The following is a 23,133-nucleotide window of genomic DNA, read 5'->3' on the forward strand; positions in this document are numbered from 1 at the left end:
TACATTTCTCCAGTTAACTTGTTCACACTGTCTAGAATAACTATTACAAAATTCTTTTTGATACTCTTCAAAGGTCCAACAACCCTTCCACTGCTCTCTTTACTCTTAGCAAATGACCTTACAACTATGGAAAAAATAGAAGCTTATTTTCTGCAATCATCACTCAATCAAAACAGCTTTTTTTTAAGATGACCAATGACCTCCAAGTCATACATAAAATAATTATTTCTTAATCCTCAATTTACCTGATATCTCAGCAGGATCTGACATATTCTTTGCTTCCTAAAACACTCTTTTCCCATGGAGATATAATCTCCAAATTTCTTTCTCCTTATCTAACCATTCTTTCTTGATCTCTCGTTTTTTTTTTTTTTTGGCTGTTTTCCTCCTCTATACAATCCTTAAATGTTGGATTTCCTTACGGCAGGCTCAGTCCTAGAAATGTTTCTCTTCTCATTCTGTACTGTTGCTGCAGGGAATCTCATTCACACCTTATAGCCTGAACTATCATCCTAATGCTGACAACTCTCAAAAGTATACTGGATAAAGTCAGAAATGAGATATAATCACAGAGAAGTTGGTACATTCAGTAAACTACACAGGTCAGTATAGCTGGAACAAAGAACAGAGAAGATATGAAAGGGATGAGGCCAGTAATGAGGCTGGAAAGGTAGACAGGATTCAAATCATAAGAGCTTTTATGTAACCTGTTGAAGAGTTCAAACTTCTACCTGATAACAGTAAGGTTTAACTGATGTAATTTAAGCATGGTTATTTATATTTTAGATTTAAGTATAAATAAGAGGGACTTCTGATTAAACATGAGTTGCATCTACTTTTCTATTCCTCAGTAAAAGTAAAGGCAAAAGTAAAGGGGGAAAATGGATAAATCTCCAAGACCAAAAGAAAAAGAGTATAGAAGAAAGAATGAATAAGAGAGAACCTCAAAAATTTAGAAGCTGGAAAGTAGACAACATGACAGAGGAAGAAATCTGATCCTAGATGCCCATAAATGAAGATGCCAATTGGATTTGGCAGGAGTTCTTGCATATGACACCAAAGGCACAGAAACAAAAGAAAAAGTAGACAAATTGGACTTCATGAAAATTTAAAAATCTTGTACATCATAGGACGCTATCAACAGAGTAAAGAGGCTACCCAGAGAATGGAAGATAACTTGCAAATCATATATCTAATAATGGATTAACATTCAATTATATAAAGAACTCCTACTATTCAACAATAACAACAAAAAAAACAATTAAATGATGGGCAAAAGACTTGAACAGACATTTCTCCAAAGATAACATACAAATGGTCAATAAGCACATGAAAAGATGCTAAAATACTAATTTTTACAGAAATGCAAATCAAAACTACATGAGATACCACTTCATCCCATTAGGACCCTATTATCAAAAATATAGAAAACAACAGATGTTGGTGAGGATGTGAAGGAAATGGAACCCCTGTGCACTGCTTGTGGGATTATAAAACGGTACAAGTCCCTGTAGAAAACATTATGGCATTTCCTCCAAAAATTAAAAATAAGAGTAGAATTACCGTCTGATGCAACAACTCCACATCTGGGTCTATACCCAAAAGAATTAAAAGTAGTGTCTCAAAGGGATATTTGTACACCCATGTTCAGAGCAGCATTATTCACAATGGCTGAAGCACAGAAGCAACCCAAGTGTCCACTGATGGATGAATGGATAAGCAAAATGTGGTATATACATAAAACGGAATATTATTCAGCCTTAAAAAGGGAATTCCAACATATGCTACAACATGGATGAACCTTGAAGACATAATGCTAAGTGAAATGAACCACTTGAAAAAACATGAATACTGCATGATTCCACTTACATGAGTACTGAGAATAGTCAAAATCATAGAGACAAAAAGTAGAATTGTGGTTGCCAGCGTCTGGGGGTAAGGGGGGAAGAATGGGTGGGTTATTGTTTATTGGGTGTAAAGTTTCAATTTTACAAGATGAAAGAGATATGAAGAGATGTGGTGGTGATGGTTGCAATACAGTAACTACTTAATACCACTGAACTGTACACTTAAAAGTAGTTAAGATGGTAAATTTTGTTATATGTATGCCACAAAAAAATTTTTTTTTTTTTTAAAGAGGATGGGGGTAGGAATGAATGACAACAGAGAGAAAAACATAATTACAAGAAGTGTTGCCAGGAAATGTGTTAAATCTCCTTTAATGTTCTTTTACCTGTTTGTCAGCAGGTAAACTGTTTATTATTGCATTTTTTAATTTAAAAAAATAAATGCATGGCAAGGATATTTTGATCAGTACACATATATTTCTTTTAAGATGCTTAGCTATCAAATGAAGGACAGAGGAGCATAAGGTAAGCAGATGACAAGGTTAGGAAAATGACTTTATGTTTAAAGATAAGGGAGGCAACATTATACTTATATGCCAAAGAGAAAGATTCACTAGAAGGAGAAGTTAAGAGTCAGAGTATAGAGCGTAGGTGTTGATGGTGACACCATTGCTATCACTAGCATAAATGGAAAGGGATTAGATTTCTGCAGGACATCTCTGTCACTGACAAAAGAAGTGGATTGAAGTAATGGACCATTTTGGTCTAGGCTGAATAGGAATGGATGTGAGCCAGAGGGTAAACAGATTTGGGAAAATATATCAAGAGACTAAGTAACTCCAAAAGGTGAAGAATTGATACAAGTGGAATAAGAAAGAGAAGACAAGAAAGGTAAGAAAATATACTTGATGAAATTAATTACTATAGTTAAAATCTAACCTTACTCTTATAAGCTAGGGATATTATTTGCACTAAGGTAAATTTCTATAAGGTAAAATTTCTGTAAACATGATAAAACGTAGAAACCACATTAAAATTCCTCATGTAATAAGATTCTGTCATATTTTTAAAGTAATCTCAGTGCTTCCAGAAGAAAATAATACTCAAGTGTGATAAATATTTAGGTCTTTTCCGCTTTTCTTATTACCATTCTTATTTGTTTTTACCTTGATCAGCTACTTTTCGTTTTGCTTCTTCTATCCTTTTCAGTTCCTGTTGCTTTGCTTCAAAGAGTTGTTTTTCTTCTTTTAAAGGATCATATTTTATTCCTACAGGAAGTGTAAAAAAGGAAGAATCTTAATTACCTTAAATTTACTCATTCCAAAAAATATCCTAGAAAATAATCACTAATTCAAAGTCTGCAAAAATTAGAGTAAAAACCAATTTATGTTCTATTATCAAATACCAAATTTAAATATTAAAAAAATCTCCAAAAATTCACCAGAATTATTTGAACAAACATAATTATCAAATATAAAGATTTTTCCACGCACAAAAAAAGAGTAACTGAAATGATAATGTTTAAAATTTGACTTACTAGAAGAAGGCACTATGAGTAAATAAATGTCTTCCAATAGAGCTTCAACTGGTTGGGTATAAAGGTTTTTCCATGGAATTAGAAGACTAAGATTACCTACATGAAAAAAAAAGACAAAAAATATTATTCTTTCAACCTAGATTTACTATCAGCTTATTTTCTGTCAGGCATTAAAAGAGATAACAAAGTAGCCTTTGACCTTATGAGCTCATTAACTTTGTAGAAAGCTATTTTACAACCATAAACAAAAGGCCTTTACAGTGACGATTTGAAATTATTTGTACTAGTACTGTTGGAAAATCTACTAAGCCATATTCTAAATATTTACAAATTTCTATTTCTGGTGATATGTACCACAAACATACCAATATTATTCTCCCATTAATCAACAACCCTTGATATTATAATATTGATTTTCCCCAATTCTTACTCAAAATCTCTAAGAAATATTTTTCTCATACATTAAAAAGGTAGGTTACATACTTTATATGTGTATTTTTTATATACAGGTTTTACATATATATTACATGGTATATATATAGTATATACATAAGTATGATTATCATAAGTGTATGTACTAACAAATTTCTATGGTAATAATCAAGGATCCTAGGCAATATTAGAAAATCGTTCCAACTAATGAAAATATTTTACAACCCAATAGCAAAGTATTTTAAAAAGCATTAGATTTCTTGAACTAAAAAATGCTATGTAAGGGGCTGATTATACTATTAATTCTAGTTTTATGTATTTACAAAATTTCTGTAATAGTTTTTTTCAATATTTTTAAATTTTTTTACAAAGTATGCATCTCTAGATTTAGAAATAGTTGTCATGACTGGAGAAGGGAAAGACTTCTTAAATACACCAGTGTTGCATTAACTGGTTAGTAATACATACCTAGACATGTCACATTACATAACCCCCAAAATCCATGTTTTTAAAAACCCCAAATTGAGAAAAAGATTTCTTCATACTAAGTCAATTCAGAAAAAAACAAAGTATCTGATTTCTAAAAGAGGAATAACTTTCTAAGTTTTAAAATCAGAGAAGACAGTGACCATTTCAAATTTCCATACTATCCAAAATATAACTAAAATGAAGTGAGCAAATTGGGAAAGATAATTGTGACGAATTTGACAGTTTACTTATAAATGTATCAAGCAGACTGCTTACACACATATACACACATACGTTAATAATCCAAAAATGTAAGTGAATAAAAGGACATAGAACAGTGCCACAATAGCATTAAGTATGCAAAGAAACACATATAAAACTAACAATGTACCATTTTTACCATTAAGGTTTTTTTTTTTTCTTTTTAAAGCCAAACTTGCTTTTTCCTCTCCTTATGAAGTGCAGGCTTCTTATAGAAAATTTAGAAAATTCATAAAAATATAAACGAAGGTAATTTCAAAAATCTTCCACGTGAAAACAATTACTTTGAAAATACATGAGTATTTATATTTGATATGTATGTAATTCTGCATGCTTAATGAGGAAAACTTTGAAAGATCAGTAAGATTAACAACCCCCATTAACGGCAAGGGGGTTGACAATACGTTCTTATAAAACCGGCTGTACTACTGTACCACTCATTTGGAAATGTGTACTTCTTTCCTTCAACAAATTGTGTTCCTACTATATGCCAAGTACTGTGCTAAGTGAGGATACAATAAAATTAAAATAAAATTTTAAAATTAAATCCATTTCTGAAAAAACTTACTGTTTAGAAGAAAAATTAATGATATTAAAAAATGTCAGGTTCTATGATAGAGATATGCAAACGACACCTTAAATGATTCTCAGGATTATCTTATGTATTAGGTATTAGCGCAGTGTACCTTCTACCACCTTATATTAACACTGAAAATTACCTTATCATCATTTTTAAACATGGTCAAAAACGAAAAGAGAGAAAGGAAAGAAGGTAGGTTCTAAATGAAAGCAGGTCAATTTACTGCCCTTATATATTTTTAAAAAATTTTTCTTGAATTGATGTTAAATTTATATACACTGATTTACAATGAATATAGTTATAAAATTCAACGACTTTTAGAATATTTTCAAAAGGTATGTGAAAATGTTTACTGTAATATTTTTGTACCAATAGAAATATAAGGTTACATTGTCCAAATATGCATTCAATGGATTATTACACTACCTTAAGAAATAAGGGAGGTCAAATTAACATGGATTATGAGCAATCTTTATTAAATATTAACTTAAAAATAGAATATAAAATCATACATATACCATGATTATAGGAAGTCAAAATGTTCACATGTAAACAATCATTTAAAAATCTGCAAAAGTAAAAAAAAAAATCTGCAAAAGTAAATATAGTAGGTGGAAATAAATATATTAGGTGGGTGACATTTTTCCCGTCTTATCTATACTAAATAGTCTTTAAATTGTGGGGGTGGGAGAAAGGAGGGAAACAGAATTTGAGTCTCAGCAATGTAAATGTAAATGATAAAAACTTTCTTTGGCATACAGTCTAATAACAACTATAAGAGCACAAAATTGTGGAGACATTCATCATGTAATTTATATAAGCTTTCAGAACACCTTGTTCCCCAAGTGACACTAAAACACTGCAATAACATTATATAAATTCTACTACACAAATTATCTGTATAAAAAACTTCCAAGTCACAAATAATAACACTATCATCTTGCACAATACTTAAACCAATAAAGTTAAATAAACCAAAATAATTTAAGAAACCAAACATACATGTCTTTATTAAACACATTAAAACATCATATTTGAATCAATTATTTCTGTTCAACCAATACATTTAATATGTAAACTACAAAAACTGGAAAAATAATACAAAACAAGAAAGATAGCACAGTGTTTCCTAGAAAACTAGAAAACTTCCAGAGCAGAAACTAGGTTTTTGATTGGTTCCTAGCCATACTGCCTGGATGATCCAGACCCTACTCCTTATACCACATATCCATGGCCAATCGGAATACAGCAAGGATAACTAGTCAGAAACCTAAGAAACTGAGACAATCATGCTATTAGATTTAATGCTTTGATCTCAACTCATTTTAACACTTAACAATATGCATAATTTCACCAGTACTAAAGAAGGGATTCATGCACAACATTTTAAAGTTACACAACTAAGCTCTACGTAGATGAAAACACATAATGCTTTTAATTTATTCTCAGAAACATTATAAATATCACATTATAGAGATATTAGACATATTATTCTGGTTGCATGTCCAACAAGGACATTCAAATACTAAGGATAGCTTACCTATATGGCCAACTTTAATTTTAAACGGTACATCCAGTTGACTCTACAAAAAATACACATATGTAAAATATTAGTACATATACAGTTCAACAAAACAGATGACTATTTGTTTCTTCCCAAAATTACTTAAGGGATTTAAGTTAACTTACACCTTCTCTTTACCCTCAACAGTTATAATTGCAATATTATCTTCAAATCCATAAAATTCAGAGACTGATCACCTTAAAATAACTACAAAAAAGTTCTACAGCAATACTGACCCCTAAGTTACCCATACCAGAATCACTACAGCTTTTACACTGCTTGAAAAAAGGAAAAAGAAAGTGGAAAATTCCACTGTCAGTTTGTATTTGTGAGGAGATTAAACTCCACTTTGCAAAAAACATCTTCAAATAAATTTCTCCCCATTCAGTTGGGAAAGGACAACCTTTCCAATAAATGGTGCTGGGAAAGCTGGATATCCACTTGCAAAAGAATGCAGTTGGACCCTTATCTTATGCCATATACAAAAATTAACTCAGAATGAACCAAATACCTAACATAAGAGCTAGAACTATAAAACCTTAGAAGAAAACAAAAGGTAAAATCTTCTGGACACTGGATTGGGCAATGATTTCTTGGATATCACATGAAAGGCACAGGCAACAACAACAATTAAATGATAAAGTCAATTTCATCAAAATTAAATTTTTTTGCATAAAAAAATGTTGTACATAACACTGTTAACAGAGGCATAAGACAACCCACAAAATGGGAGAAAGTATTTGCAAATCATATCTTCTGATAAGGGGAAATAACCAAAATATATAAAGAACCGAAACTAGACCAAAAAAAAAAAAAAAAAAATCAGCAATGCTTTTCAGTAGACATTTCTCCAAAGAACATATAAAAATGGCCAATAAGCACATGAAAAGATGTTCAGCCTCAACAGTCACTAGAGAAGTGCAAAGGAAAACCAAAATGATATACCACTTCATTCCCACTGGGATGGCTGTTATCAAAAACCAGAAAATAAATGTTGTCAAGGATGTGGACAAATTAGAACCCTCATGCATGCTGGTGGGAATTTAGGCATACCTCATTTTATTGTACTTTGCTTTGTTGTGCTTCCCAGATACTGCGGGGGGGGGGGGGGGGGGTGTTTGTTTGTTTATTTGTTTGTTTTTAACCAATTGAAGGTTTGTGGCAATTCTGTGTTAAGCAAATCTATCAGCGCCACTTTCCCAATAGCGTTATTTATTAATTGAGGTATGTAAACTTGTTTTTGAGAATACAGTATGAGTAAATATAATTTTTATATGCACTGGGAAAAATTCATGTGACCTGCTTTATTGCAATAGTATTCACTTTATTGCAGTGGACTGGAAATGAACCTGCAAAATCTCCAAGGTACGCCTGTGTAAAATGGTTCAACTGCTATGGAAAACAGTGTGGCAGCTCCTGAAAAGGCTGAACATAAAATAACCAAATAATCCAGCAATTTCACTCCTAAGTATTTACACACAGGAACTGAAGGTAAGAACTTGAACGGACATGTATGCTAATGTTCATTGTAGCATTATTCACAAGAGACAAAAGGCAGAAACAACCCAAGTGTCCATCAACAGATAAATGGACAAAATGTGGCATATACATACATTTTTCAGCCAGATAAAGGAGTGATTTTCTGATAAATGCTACAACATGGATGAACCTTGAAGGAATTATGCTAAGTAAACTAGACACAAAATGACAAACATAGCATTATTCTATTTACATGAGGTACCTGGAATAGGCAAATTAAGACAGACAAAAGTAGAAGTTAGCAAGGTATATGGAGAGAGGGAATGGGGAGTTAGGTATTTCTTACTGGTTACAGGGTTCCCCTTGGAGTATCAAAAATGTTTTAGAAATACATACTGATGACAGTTGTACAACACTGTAATTCACGCCACTGTATTCTACAGTAAAAAATGATTAAAATGGTATTGGGGGAAAAAAACCTGAAGATGATTGGAGAGGTAAATTAACAATCTAAAATGAAACCATATAGGAAGAGATAAATTTTAGAAATATATATATTTTTTTTTAGAAATATTTTTAATGGGGAAAATTACACTGTCAGTTTGTACTTTTAAGGAGATTAAAAGTCCATTTTGCAAAATTCACATTTTACAAAAATTACTTTTTAAAATTTTTCTCAAACTTAAACAATTTAAGATGTTAAAGTAAATCAGGAAGAAGTCTATGCAGCTAACTGCACTAATACAACAATTTTTATAGTCAAAACCTACCAGGGCATTTTCTTTAATTTCAAGATTCTTCAGGGCTACAGCTCCTAAAAAGAAAAATTATTAAAAAATAAAATTGAAAATTTCAAATAACTTTTATTTTAACAAGTTAGGTAAACTTCATTCCTAAATGTCATATTAAGGAAAATAATCATAAAAATGTACATAACAGAAACAGAATCCAACTATGATTGTTGGCTCACCTTCATCCTTCAACTTAGTCTAAGCTTGTATGTCTGACCAAAACATCATTTACTATAAGTTCTGACCTCTACGGTTGTAGCTCACTGTTAATGAATACATTTTCATTAAAATTATACAAATAATATGAATTTACCAACACAGCATGATATAAGAAAATATAGGAAAAAATGAACTGTATTTAAATATATTTGTTTAAATACAATTGCAAAGAATTTTTAATCCATCAATGTGAGGTTAACAAGGATTTCCTAGAGATACTGGAATGTTGTCATATCTTGCTCTGTTTTAATTCTGCTACACAAAATGAATGCCTTCACTTTTAAGCAATAATTTGTATATGAGTAACTGCTGTCTAGACGTTCACATAACGTCTGGGGAAACAAACAAGAAATAAACATCAGTAAACATCTAATAAAGGTAAGCTGTACAATTAGACAAACTTTTTGATCCATTGTGGTAGTGACCAATCAGTGAATGATATAGGTACATGGAGTATCACTTATTGTTTTTTCTACTGTAATGTTCAAATGTAGAGCGTGAACTTTTCATTTATGGATAATTCTTTGTACTGGCAGCCTTCAATATACTTTGCTCTGAATTTTTTTTCGAGTCAATATACTATACAGACATAAAATGAATCACTGAGTACAGCTGAAAAGTGCTATACTGTAAAACATTATTTTACATTAAAATGTATCTTCTATAAATAGCTTTAAATAAGTCTATAATGTTATACAATATCTCCACATACTGGTTAAAAAAATTAAATTTGATAGAAATATTTCTATCAAATCTTCTTAAATAAAAAAGGGCTCACAGTGCAGCAAAATGAAAAATACATGACACTAAAAAAAAGATTAAGAGATAATGACATTAAAATATCCAACAAAGTTAATATTTCCATATAAAACTAACTTTAGATGCTTGTAGTACCATTTAAAGTACAAGTGATTTTAGGTTTTTGGTTTTTCCAGTTACCATGAGGTTTTTGTATAGCAGTCTATATATATACTGGGTTAGCCAAAATGTTCATTTGGGTTGTTCTACAAGATGTACAGAACAACCCGAACGAACGTTTTAGCCAACCCAATATATATATTTGGCCAACCCAGCATATATATATATTTATATATATATATATGCAATTAAGTTGCTGATCTCAAATGCATTTTTAAAAACTTGCATTTGTACTCTCCTCCTCTCACAATGACTGTTTCTAATATCGCATTTTATATCTAATTGTTTGTGTATCCCTTAACTGCTTATTGTGGGTATAGATGATTTTACTACTTTTGTTTTTTAACCTCCCTACTAGCTTTGTGTGTGGATGATTTCCTACCTTTACTGTATGTTTGTGTTTTACCTGTGAGCCTTTTCATTTAATAATATTCCTGCTTTGAATTGCGGCCTTTTCTTTTTTCACCTAGAGAAGTTCCTTTAACATTTGTTGTAAAGCTGGTTTGGTAGTGCTGAACTCTTTTAGCTTTTGCTTGTTTGTAAAGCTTTTCATCTCCATCAAATCAGAAGGAGAGCCTTGCTAGGTAGAATATTCTTGATTATAGGTTTTACCCTTTCATCACTTTGGATATATTGTGTCACTCTCTTCTAGCCTGCAGAATTCCTGCTGAAAAATAAGCTGATAACCTTATGGGGATTTCCTTCTTATGTGTTGCTTTTCCCTTGTTGCTTTTAATATTTTCTCTTTGCCTTTAACTTTTGTCAGCTTGACTAATATGTGTCTCAGTGTGTTCCTCCTTGGGTTTATCATGTATGGGACTCTCTGCACTTCCTGGGCTTCAGTGAGTGCTTCCTTTTTCACGTTAGGGAAGTTTTTGGCTATTATGCTTTGTATAGATTGCTAAACAAAAACATCATGGTAACCACAAACCAAAAATCTACAATAGATATACACACAAAAAAAAGGAATCCCAAACACAAAGATATTCATCAAATCACAAGAGAAGAGAACAAGAGGAGAAAGGGGAAGAACCTACGAAAATAAGTTCAAAGCAGTTAACAAACTGACAATAAGAACATACATATCAATAATTACCTTAAATGTAAATGGACTAAGTGCTCCAACCAAAAGACAGAGTGGCTGAATGGATACAGAAACAAGACCCATATATATGCTATCTACAAGAGACTCACTTCAGATCTAGAGACACACACAGACTGAAAGTGAGAGGATGAAAAAAGGTATTCCATGTAAATGAAAGTCAAAAGAAAGCCCAACTAGTAATACTTGTATCACACAAAATCGACTTTAAAATAAAGATTATTATAAAAAAACAAAATAGGACACTATATACTGATCAAAGGATCAAACCAAGAAAAAGATACAACAATTGTAAATATACGTGAACCCAAGACAAGACCACCTAAATAATATAAGGCAAATATTAAAAGACATAAAAGGAGGAATCGACAGTAACATGGTAATAGTAAGGGATTTTTATTTTTTTTAAGATGTTGGGGGTAGGAGTTTATTTATTTTTGCTGTGTTGGGTCTTTGTTTCTGTGTGAGGGCTTTCTCTAGTTGTGGCAAGCGGGGGCCACTCTTCAGCGTGGTGAGCGGGACTCTCACTATCACGGCCTCTCTTGTTGCGGAGTACAGGCTCCAGACACGCAGGCTCAGTAGTTGTGGCTCAGAGGCCTAGTTGCTCCGCGGCACGTGGGAGCAACCTGTGCTAAGAAAACTGGACAGCTACACGTAAAAGAACAATGTATTCAGGGCTCAAACCTGTGTCTCCTGCATTAGCAGGCAGATTCTCAACCACTGTGCCACCAGGGAAGCCCAGTAAGGGATTTTAACACCCACATGTACATCAATGGACAGATCATCCAGACAGAAATCAATAAGGTAACACTGGACTTAAATGACAGACTAGACTACCTGAACTTAACTGATACATATAGAGAATTTGGTCCAAAAGCAGCAGAATACACATTCTTTTCAAGTGCACATAGAACATTCTCCAGGATAGATCACGTGTTGGGCCACAAAGCAAGTCTCAGTAACTTTAAGAAAGCTGAAATCATATCAAGCATCTTTTCCAACCACAACGCTATGGGATGAGAAAACAACTGAAAGAAAAATATTGCAAAAAACACAAATATGTGGACTAATCAGTATGTTACTAAACAACCAATGGATCACTGAAGAAATCAAAGAAGAAATTTAAAAATACCTAGAGACAAATGAAAATGATAAAAAACGACAATCCAAAACCTATGGGACACAGCAAAAGCAGTTCTGAGAGGGAAGTTTATAGCAATGCAAGCTTACCTCGGGGAAACAGGAAAAATCTCAATTAAAAAAACTTAACCTTACACCTAAAGCAACTAGAGAAAGAACAAACAAAACTCAAAGTTAGCAGAAGGAAAGAAATCATAAGATCAGAGCAAAAATAAATGAAATAGAAACCAAGAAAATAGAAAAGAACAATAAAACTAAAAGCTGATTCTTTGAAAAGTTAAACAAAATTGATAAACCTTTAGCCAGACTCATCAAGAAAAAAAGAGAGGACTCAAATCAATAAAATTAGAAATGAGAAAGGAGAAGTTACAACGGACACCAGAGAAATACAAAGGACCATAAGAGACTACTACAAGCAACTATATATGCCAATAAAATGGACAACCTAGAAGAAATAGACAAATTCTTAGAAAGGTACAATCTCCCAAGACTGAACCAGGAAGAAATAGAAAATATGAACAGGCCAAGTACAAGTACTGAAATTGAAACTGTGATTAAAAAGCTCCCAAAAAACAAAAGTCCAGGACCAGATGGCTCCACAGGTGAATTCTACCAAACACTTAGAGTTAACACCTATCCTTCTTAAACTACTCCAAAAACTTGCAGAGGAAGGAACACTTCGAAAATCATTCTATGAGGCCACCATCATCCTGATACCAAAACCAAAGATACCATAAAAGAAAATTACAGGCCAATATCACTGATGACCACAGATGCAGAAATTCTCAATAAAATACCAGCAAACCAAATCCAACAATACATTAAGAGAATCATACACCATGATCAAGTGGGATTTATCCCAGGGAAGCAAGGAGTTTTCAATACCCACAAAACAATCAGTGTGATACAGCACATTAACAAACTGAAGAATAAAAACCATATGATCATCTCAATAGATGCAGAAAAAACTTTTGATAAAATTCAACATCCATTTTGCCTGTAATATATGATTACAAACCCACAGCTACCATCATACTCAATGCTGAAAAGCTGAAAGCATTTCCTCTAAGATCAAGAACACGACAAGGACATTCACTCTCGCCATATTTACTCAATGTAGGTTTGGAAGTCCTAGCCACAGCAGAGAAGAAAAAGAAATAAAAGGAATCCAAATTAGAAAGGAAGAAGTAAAATTGTCACTGTTTTCAGATAACACGGTACTATACACAGGAAATCTTTAAGACACCACCAGAAAACTACTATAGCTCATCAACAAATCCAGTAATGTTGTAGGATACAAAATTACATACAGAAAGCTGTTGTAATTTTATACACTAACAACAAAGTATCAAAGAGAAAATGAGGAAACAATCCAATTTACTATCGCATCAAAAAGAATAAAATACCTAGGAATATATCTACCCAAGGAAGTAAAAGACCTGTATTCAGAAGACTATATAAGACACGAATGAAAGAAACTGAAGATGACACAAACAGATGAAAAGATATACCATGTTCTTGGATTGAAAGAATTAATACTGTTAAAATAGCCATACTACCCAAGGCAAAGTACAGATTCTATGCAATCCCTATCAAAATACCAATGGCATTTTCCACAGAACTAGAACAAATAATTTTAAATTTTTCATGGAAACACAAAAGAGCTTGAATAGCCAAAACAATCTTGAGAAAGAAGAACAGAGCTGGAGTAATCACACTCCCTGACTTCAAACTATACTACAAAGCTACAGTAATCAAAACAGTACTGGCACAAAAACAGACACATTAATCAATGTAAGAGGAGAGCCCAGAAATAAACCCACACACTTATGGTCAATTAATCTAAGAGAAAGAAGACAAGAATATACAATGAAGAAAACACAGTCTCTTCAACAAGTGGTGCTAAGAAAACTGGACAGCTACACATAAAAGAACAAAATTAGAACATTTTCTAACACCATATACAAAAACAAACTCAAAATGAATTAAAGACCTAAATGTAAGACCGGATACTATCAAACTCCTAGAGGAAAACATAGGCAGAACACTCTTTGACATAAATTGCAGCAATATTTTTTGGATCCATCTTCTAAAGCAAAGGAAACAAAAGCAAAACAAACAAACAAACAGAAGAACCCAATTAAACTTAAAAGCTTTTGCACAGCAAAGGAAACCATCAACAAAACAAAAAGACAACCTACTGAATGGGAGAAAATATTTATAAATGAAATGACTGATAAGGAGTTAACATCCAACATATATTAACAGCTCATACAACTCAACATTAAAAAAAAAAAAAAGGGCTTCCCTGGTGGCGCAGTGGTTGAGAGTCCACCTGCCGATGCAGGGGACAAGGGTTCGTGCCCCGGTCCGGGAAGATCCCACATGCTGCGGAGCGGCTGGGCCCGTGAGCCATGGCCGCTGAGCCTGCGCGTCCAGAGCCTGTGCTCTGCAGTGGGAGAGGCCACAACAGTGAGAGGCCCACGTACCGCAAAAAAAAAAAAAAAAAAAAAAAAAAAAAAAACCCGGGGAATTCCTTGGTGGTCCAGATGTTGGGACTCCACGCTTCCACTGCATGGGGCCCAGGTTCAATCCCTGGTTGGGGAACTAAGATCCTGCATGCTGCATAGTGTAGCAAAACAAACAAACAAGGAAACAAACAACAACAAAAAAAAGATTAAAAGTGGGCAAGGGCTTCCCTGGTGGCGCAGTGGTTGAAAGTCCGCCTGCCGATGCGGGGGACACGGGTTCGTGCCCCGATGTGGGAAGATTCCACATGCCGCGGAGCGGCTGGGCCCGTGAGCCATGGCCGCTGAGCCTGCGCGTCCGGAGCCCGTGCTCCGCAACGGGAGAGGCCACAACAGTGAGAGGCCCGCGAACCGCAAAAAAAAAAAAAAAAAAAAAAAAAAAAGTGGGCAAAAGAACTGAATAGACATTTTCCCAAAGAAGACAAGCAGATGGTCAACAGGTATATGAAAATATGCTCAACACCATTAATCATCAGGGAAATGCAAATCAAAACCACAATAAGATATCACCTCACACCTGTCAGAATGGCTATCATCAAAAAGAAGACAAGTAACAAATGCTGGCAAGGATATGGAGGAAAGGGAACCCTTGTACACTGTTGGTGGGAATGTAAATTGGTGCAGCCACTGTGGAACACAGTATGAAGGTTTCTCAAAAAATGGAAAATAGAACTACCAGATGACCCAGCAATTCCACTCCTTGGGTATGTATCTGAAAAAAACCCAAAACACTAATTAGAAAATATACATGCACCCCAGTGTTCATAGCAGCATCATTTACAATTGCCAAGATACAGAAGCAACTTAAGTGTCCATCAACAGATGAATAGATTAAGAAGATGTGGTATATATATATAATGGAATAATACCTAGCCATAAAAAAGAATAAAATATTGCCACTGCAGCAACATGGATGAAATTGGAAGGCATTATGCTAAGTGACATAAATAAGAGAAAGACAAATACTATATATCACTTATATGTGGAATCAAAAAAAAATACAGCAAGCTAGTGAATAAAACAAATAAGAAACAGACTCACAGATACAGAGAACAAACTAATGGTTACCAGTGGAGAGAGGGAAGGAGAAAGAAACAATATAGGGGGTTGGGGGGAAAAAGATTATTATGGTTATTATGGGATTATATGAAATTGTATGTGTGAAACTTTTTTTTTTTTTTTTTTTTTTGCGGTACGCGGGCCTCTCACTGTTGTGGCCTATCCCGTTGCAGAGCACAGGGCCCGGACGCACAGGCTTAGCGGCCATGGCTCACGGGCCCAGCCGCTCCACGGCATGTGGGATCTTCCCGGACCGGGGCATGAACCCGTGTCCCCTGCATCGGCAGGCGGACTCTCAACCACTGCACCACCAGGGAAGCCCTGTGTGAAACTTTTGAAAACTGTAAAGCACTATTGGATTTAAAGAATCTTTCCTTCAATGAAAAAATCAATTAAAAATAAAAAACAAATAAAAATAAAATACAAGTGATTATGTGATAATATCTATCTTATTTCGCTGGGTCTGTTCATAAATTTACAATACTGAACAGTTCTGAAATGTACATTTTAAATAAAGTTTAAGTCATTTTACATACTTTAAAAAAAATCAGCAAGCTTGAGGATATGTAAATATAAACTTCCAAACTGAAATGCAAAGAGAAAAATAAAGTAAAATAAAAATAATGAAACAGACTGTCCAAGAACTGTAGGACAATTATAAAAGCTGTAACATATGCCTAATGGAAATACCAGAAGGCAAAAAAGGAGAGAGGAACAAAAATATACACATATATTTGGAGCAATAATGGCTGAGAAACTTCTGAAATTAATGATAAAGACACCAAACCACAGATCCAGGAAGCTCAGAAAATATCAAGCAGGGAAATAAAAAATCTAAACCTAGGAATACCATAATCAAACTGCAGAAAATAAAAGGAAAAAATCTTGAATATGATCCAGAAAACCCACTTCTTCATATACATCCAAAGGCAAAGAAAATGGGATATCAAAAAGATTTCTGCAGGACTTCCCTGGTGGTGCAGTGGTTAAGACTCTGCGCTCCCAATGCAGGGGGCCAAGGTTTGATCCCTGGTCAGGTAACTAGATCCCTCATGCGTGCGCAACTAAGAGTTCACACGCCACATCTAAGGAGCCAGTGAGACGCAACTAAGGAGCTTGTGAGCCACAACTAAGGAGCCCGCCTGCTGCAACTAAGAGCTGGCACAACCAAATAAATAAAAAGATTAAAGAAAAAAGATTTCTGCACTTGCATGTTTATTGCAGCATTATTCACAGTAGCCAAAATATGGAAACAACCTAAGTGTCATCAGGATGAATGGATAAAGATGTGGTTCATATATACAATGGAATATTAAGCCATGAGTAAGAAACAAACTTGAAACAACAAGGATGGACTCCCTCTGAGGGGCTTATGGTTAGTGAGATAAGCCAGACAGAGAAAGATGAACACTGTATGACATCATTTATGTGAAGAATCTAAAAAACCCAAACTTGTAGAAACAGAGTAGAATGGTGGCTACCAGGGACTGGAATGTGGGAGAATTGGGGAGATGTTGTTAAAGGACATAAACTTGCAACTATGATAATTAAGTTATGGAGATCTAATGTAGCACATGGTGACTATAGTCAAATAGTGTATTATATATTTCAACAACTGCTGAGAAACTAAATCTTAAACACTCTCACCACAAAAAAGAAACAAGGGCTTCCCTGGTGGCACAGTGGTTGAGAGTCCGCCTGCCGATGCAAGGGACACGGGTTCGTGCCCCGGTCCGGGAAGATCCCACATGCCACGGAGCGGCTCGGTCTGTGAGCCATGGCCGCTGAGCCTGCGCGTCCGGAGCCTGTGCTCCGCAACGGGAGAGGCCACAGCAGTGAGAGGCCCGCGTACCACAAAAAAAAAAAGAAACAATATTGATGTGAATCGACAGAGGTGTCAGCTAAAGCTATGGTGGTAACCATACTGCAATATATAAATGTATCAAACCAACATGTTGCACACCTTAACCTTATTCAATGTTGTATGTACATGAGATCAACTACAAGTCTTGAAAGAAAGTAGAAAACACACACACACACCAATGGAGATATAAGGAATAACTGGACTGAAAACTCACTAGAGAAAATCAAAAGCAGACTTGAACAGGCAAAAGAATGAATCAGAAAACTTGAAGACAGGTCATTTGAAAATATACAGTTAGGAGTAAAAAAAAAAAAAAATGAGGAAAAGTGAACAGAGGCTAAGGGACTTACGGGACATCATTAAGTGGGTCAATATATTGTTAATCATGGGAGTCCACAAGGAGGACAGATAAAGGGGTAGAGAGCTTATTTGAAGAAATAATAGCCAGAAACCTCCCAAATTTGAAGAAAGACATGGATATATAAATTCAAGAATCTCAAACAAGAAACACAATAATCAAAGAGAGACTATTAAAGGCAACAAGAGAAAAGCAACTTGACATGTACATAGGATCCTCAATAAGATTATCAGTAGATTTCTCAGCAGAAACACTGTAAGCCAGAAAACAGGGGAATAATATATTTAAAGTGCTGAATTAAAACAAAAACTGTCAATCAAGAGCATTATATCCAGAAAAAATGAGGGGAAAATTAAGATATTCTCCGATAAACAAAAGCTGAGGGAGTTCATTACCAGCAGAGCTGCCTTACAAGAAGTTTCAAAGCGAGTCCTTCAAGTTAAAAAGAAAGAATGCTAGGTGCTAACATGAAGCCATATAAAAATATAAAGTTCTCCAATAAACAAAGATACATGGGCAAATATAAAAACCAGTACTATTGTGGTTCAACTTTTTAACTCCATTTTTTATTCTTTTACAGGGTTTAAAAGACAAAAAGATTAAAAAGTTATAAAGCTATGTTACTAGATACATACTATATAAAGATGTCTTTTTTTTATATCAATAACAAAGATGGGGAGGCAAGCTGTAAAGGAGTAAAGTTACTGTATGCAATTGAATTTAAGTCAGTATCAGTTTAAAATATACTGTTATAACGTTAAGATATTATATGTAATCCCTGTGGAACCACAAAGGAAATATCTATAGACTATACATAAAAGGAAATAAGGGAATCAAAACATCACTACAAAAAAATTGAACACAAAGAAAGCAATAAGAAAAAAGAGAAACAAAAAGTCATAAGACATAAAATAATTAACAAAACAGCTATAGTAAATCCTTCCCTATCAGTAATTGCTTTAAGTGTAAACAGTTTAAACTTCCCAATCAAAAGACACAGATGGACAAAAGGGATTAAAAAAAAAACAAAAACAAAACCAAACAAAAACAAAAAAAAACAAAAAACAAAAACAGGATCCCTCTATGTTAGGTCTAATGCCACACACAGCTCACAAGTGAAAGGATTAAAAAAGATTTCCCTTGTGAATAATAAGCAAAAGAGAGCAGAAATAGCTATACTGATATTAGACAAAACAGACTTTAAGTCAAAAGCTGTTACAAGAAACAAAAAAGGAAAAAAAAAAAAAAAAGAAACAAAAAAGGGCATTATAAGATGATAAAAGAAAAAAAAAGATGATAAAAGGGTCAATTCACTACGAAGATATAAAAGTTATAAACATATATGCACCAAACATCAGAAATCAAAAACATATGAAGCAAACACTAACATAATTGAAGAGAGAAATAGACAGGTCTATAGTATTAGTAGGCGGCTTCAATACACAACTTTAGTAACGGATGGAACAACCAGACAGAAGGTTAACAAGAAAATAGATGAATTGAACTTAACAAATATATACAGAACACCCTTACCCAACAACAGAATACACAATTTCCTCAAGTGCACAGGGAACATTTTCCAGTATAAGACTGTTAGGCAACAAAAGAATCTAAATAAATTTTAAAAGATTGAAATTATATAAGCTATGTTTTATGATGGAATGAGTGGAATGAATCCAGAAATCAACAACAGAACGAAAACTAAAAAATCCACAAATAGGGGCTTCCCTGGTGGCACAGTGGTTGAGAATCCGCCTGCCAATGCAGGGGACACAGGTTCAAGCCCTGGTCTGGGAAGATCTCACATGCCACGGAGCAACTAAGCCCGTGCACCACAACTACTGAGCCTATGTGCCACAACTACGGAAGCCCACGCGCCTACAGCCCGTGCTCCACAACGAGAGAAGCCACTGCAATGAGAAGCCTGCGCACTGCAACGAAGAGTAGCCCCCGCTCTCCACAACTAGAGAAAGCCCGTGCGTAGCAACGAACACCCAACACAGCCAAAAAAAAAATTCCACAAATATATGAAAATTAACACACTCAAGCAATGAATCGAAGAAATCACAAGAAAAATTTTAAAACAATTTAAGAAAAATTAAAAGGAAACAACATACCAAAATTTATGGGATGCAGCAAGAGCAGTCCTGGGAGACAAATTATAGCAGTAAATGTTTACATTAAAAAGGAAGAAATGGGCTTCCCTGGTGGCGCAGTGGTTGAGAGTCTGCCTGCCGATGCAGGGGACAAGGGTTCGTGCCCTGGTCCGGGAGGATCCCACATGCCGCAAAGCAGCTGGGCTCGTGAGCCGTGGCTGCTGAGCCTGCGTGTCCGGAGCCTGTGCTCTGCAACAGGAGAGGCCACAACAGTGAGAGGCCCGCGTACCCGCAAAAAAAAAAAAAAAAAAAAGGAATAATCCCAAATCAACAACCTAAATTTGCATCTTAAAGAAACAGAAAAAGATTAACTACACCCAAAGCTACCAGAAGGAATGAAATAATAAAGTTTAGAACAGACATAAGCAAAACAAAGAACAGAAAACCAAGAGAAAATTGATGAAACCAAAAGCTCAAAACCACACATAGCTCAAAAGTGAAAGGATTAAAAAAGATTTCCCATGCAAATAATAACCAAGAGAGCAGAAATAGCTATACTGATATTAGAGAAAACAGACTTTAAGTCAAAAGCTGTTACAAGAAACAAAAAAGTTCAACAAAATTGATAAATCATTAGCTAGCCTGACCAAGAAAAAGAGAGAGGAGTCAAATACAATTGACTCTTGAACAACACAGGTTTGAATTCTGTGGATCCACTTACATGTGGATTTTTTTCCAATAAGTACGTACTTCAGTACTACATGATCCATAGATAGCTGAATCCAAGAATGTGAACCACAGATATGGAAGGCCAATTGTAAAGTTATACGCAGACTTTCGACTGTGTGGGGGTTCGATGCCCCTAACCCCTGCATTGTTCAAGAGTCAACTGTAACTAAAATGAGAAATGAAGGAGGGGATAGTACTACCAATTTTACAAAAATAAAAAGGATTGTAAGAATACTATGAACAGCTGTATGTCAACAAATTTGATAGCCTAGATAAAATGGATAAATTCCTAAAAACACTCACCCTACCACTAATGAATCATGAAAAAATGCATAATCTGAACAGATCTATAATTTGTAATGACATTTCATCATTAATCAAAAACCCACAACAACAACAACAAAAGCCCAGGATCAGATAGTTTCTTCTCCAAACATTTAAAAGAGAACACCAATCCTCCTCAAATTCTTCCCAAAAACTGAAGAAAAGGAAATACTTCCACAAACTTAATATATGAGGTCAGTATTAATCTGATACCAAAGCCAGACAAAGATACCACAGGAAAACTACAGATCAATATCCCCCATGGATACTGAGGCAAAAATCCTCAACAGAATACTAGCAAACAAAATTCAATGGTACACTAAAAGAATTATACACCATTACTCAGTATAACATTCTAAGAATGGAAAGATGGTTCAATATACAAATTCAATCAATGTGACACACCTCATTAACAGAATGAAGGAAAAAACACAGATCACCACAACTGATGAAGAAAATGCATTCAAAAAAATTTCAACATTCTTTCATGATAAAAACACTCAAAAAGTTAGGAATTAAAGGAAACTGCCTCAATATATTAAAGCCATATATGAAAAGCCCACAATGAACATCATACTCAATGGTAAAAGACAAGTCTTCTCCTCTAACATCAGGAAGAAGATAAGGATGCCCACTTTTGCCACTTTTATTCAACATAGAAAGTCATAGCCAGAGCAATTGGGCAAGAAGAATAAATAAAAGGCATCCACATTGGAAAGGAAGAAGTAAAATTCTCTCTGTTCACAGACAGCATGATCTTATATGAAGAAAAACAAATATTCCACAAAAAAACCCTGCTAGAATAAATGGATTCAGCATGTTACTGGGTACACAATCAAAACACAAAAATCAGTTGTTTCTATACACTAACAATGAACAATTCAAGATGGAAATTAAGAAAAAAATTCCATTTACAATAGCGTCAAAAATAATAAAATGCTTAGGAATAAACTTAATTGGGGGGAGGGAAGGGAGAATGACTTACACCCCAAAACCTATAAAACATTGTTGAAATAAAGTAAAAACACATATAAATGGAAAGACATTCCATGTTCACAGACTGGAAGACAATATTGTTAAGATATCAGTACTACCCAAAGCAACCTACAGATTCAATGTAATCCACATTAAAATCCCAATGTTTTTTACAGAAATAGAAATATTCATATGGCATCTCAAAGGACCCACAGTCAAAACAACCTTCAAAAGAAACTTGGCAGTCTCACATTTCCTGATTTTGAAATGTACTAACAAAAGCACAGTGATCAAAACAACATGGTGCTTCCTAAAAAGACAACATATGGAATGGGAGAATATATTTGCAAATGACGTGATTGACAAGGGGTTAATATCCAAAATATGCAAACAGCTCATACAACTCAATATCAAAAAAACAAACAATCCAATAAAAAAAAAATGGGTGGAAGACTTGAATAGACATTTTCCCAAATACAACATATAGATGGCTAATAGGCACATGAAAAGATTCTCAATATTGCTAATTATTAGAGAAATACAAATCAAAACCACAAAGAGATATCACTTCACACCTGTCAGAATGGCTATCATCAAAAGTCTACAAACAACAATGCTGGAGAGGATATGGAGAAAAGGGAACCCTCATACACTGTTGGTGGGAACGTAAATTGGTGCAGCCACAATGGAGAGCAGTATGGAGGTACCTTAAAAAAACTAAAAATAGAACTAGCATATGATCCAGCAATTCCACTCCTGTGTATATAGCCAGAAAAAAAAGAAAACACTAATTCAAAAAAGATACATGCACCCCAATGTTCATAGTAGCACTATTTACAATAGCCAAGACATGGAAGCAACC

The 23,133-nt window shown here is 34.4% G+C and overlaps 1 protein-coding gene across 6 annotated transcripts in view; it reads right to left on the reverse strand.

Annotated features, from left to right (window-relative positions):
* VPS13A (vacuolar protein sorting 13 homolog A) overlaps positions 1 to 23,133 on the reverse strand; it is a 236,934-nt gene that overhangs the window by 202,659 nt on the left and 11,142 nt on the right. For all 6 annotated transcript variants that reach the window (XR_004350289.1, XR_004350290.1, XM_032634365.1 and 3 more), the window contains exons 2-5: positions 8,939 to 8,982; positions 6,666 to 6,708; positions 3,385 to 3,480; positions 3,014 to 3,115 (exon numbers count right to left, since the gene is read on the reverse strand). Coding sequence is in view for 4 of the 6 variants with exons in the window: in XM_032634365.1 (XP_032490256.1) it covers positions 3,014 to 3,115; positions 3,385 to 3,480; positions 6,666 to 6,708; positions 8,939 to 8,982 (285 nt within the window). In the remaining 2 variants the exon portion in view is untranslated. The remainder of the gene's footprint in view (positions 1 to 3,013; positions 3,116 to 3,384; positions 3,481 to 6,665; positions 6,709 to 8,938; positions 8,983 to 23,133) is intronic.

Source organism: Phocoena sinus, chromosome 6 (assembly GCF_008692025.1).
Source record: "Phocoena sinus isolate mPhoSin1 chromosome 6, mPhoSin1.pri, whole genome shotgun sequence".
Taxonomy (NCBI): Eukaryota; Metazoa; Chordata; class Mammalia; order Artiodactyla; family Phocoenidae; genus Phocoena; species Phocoena sinus.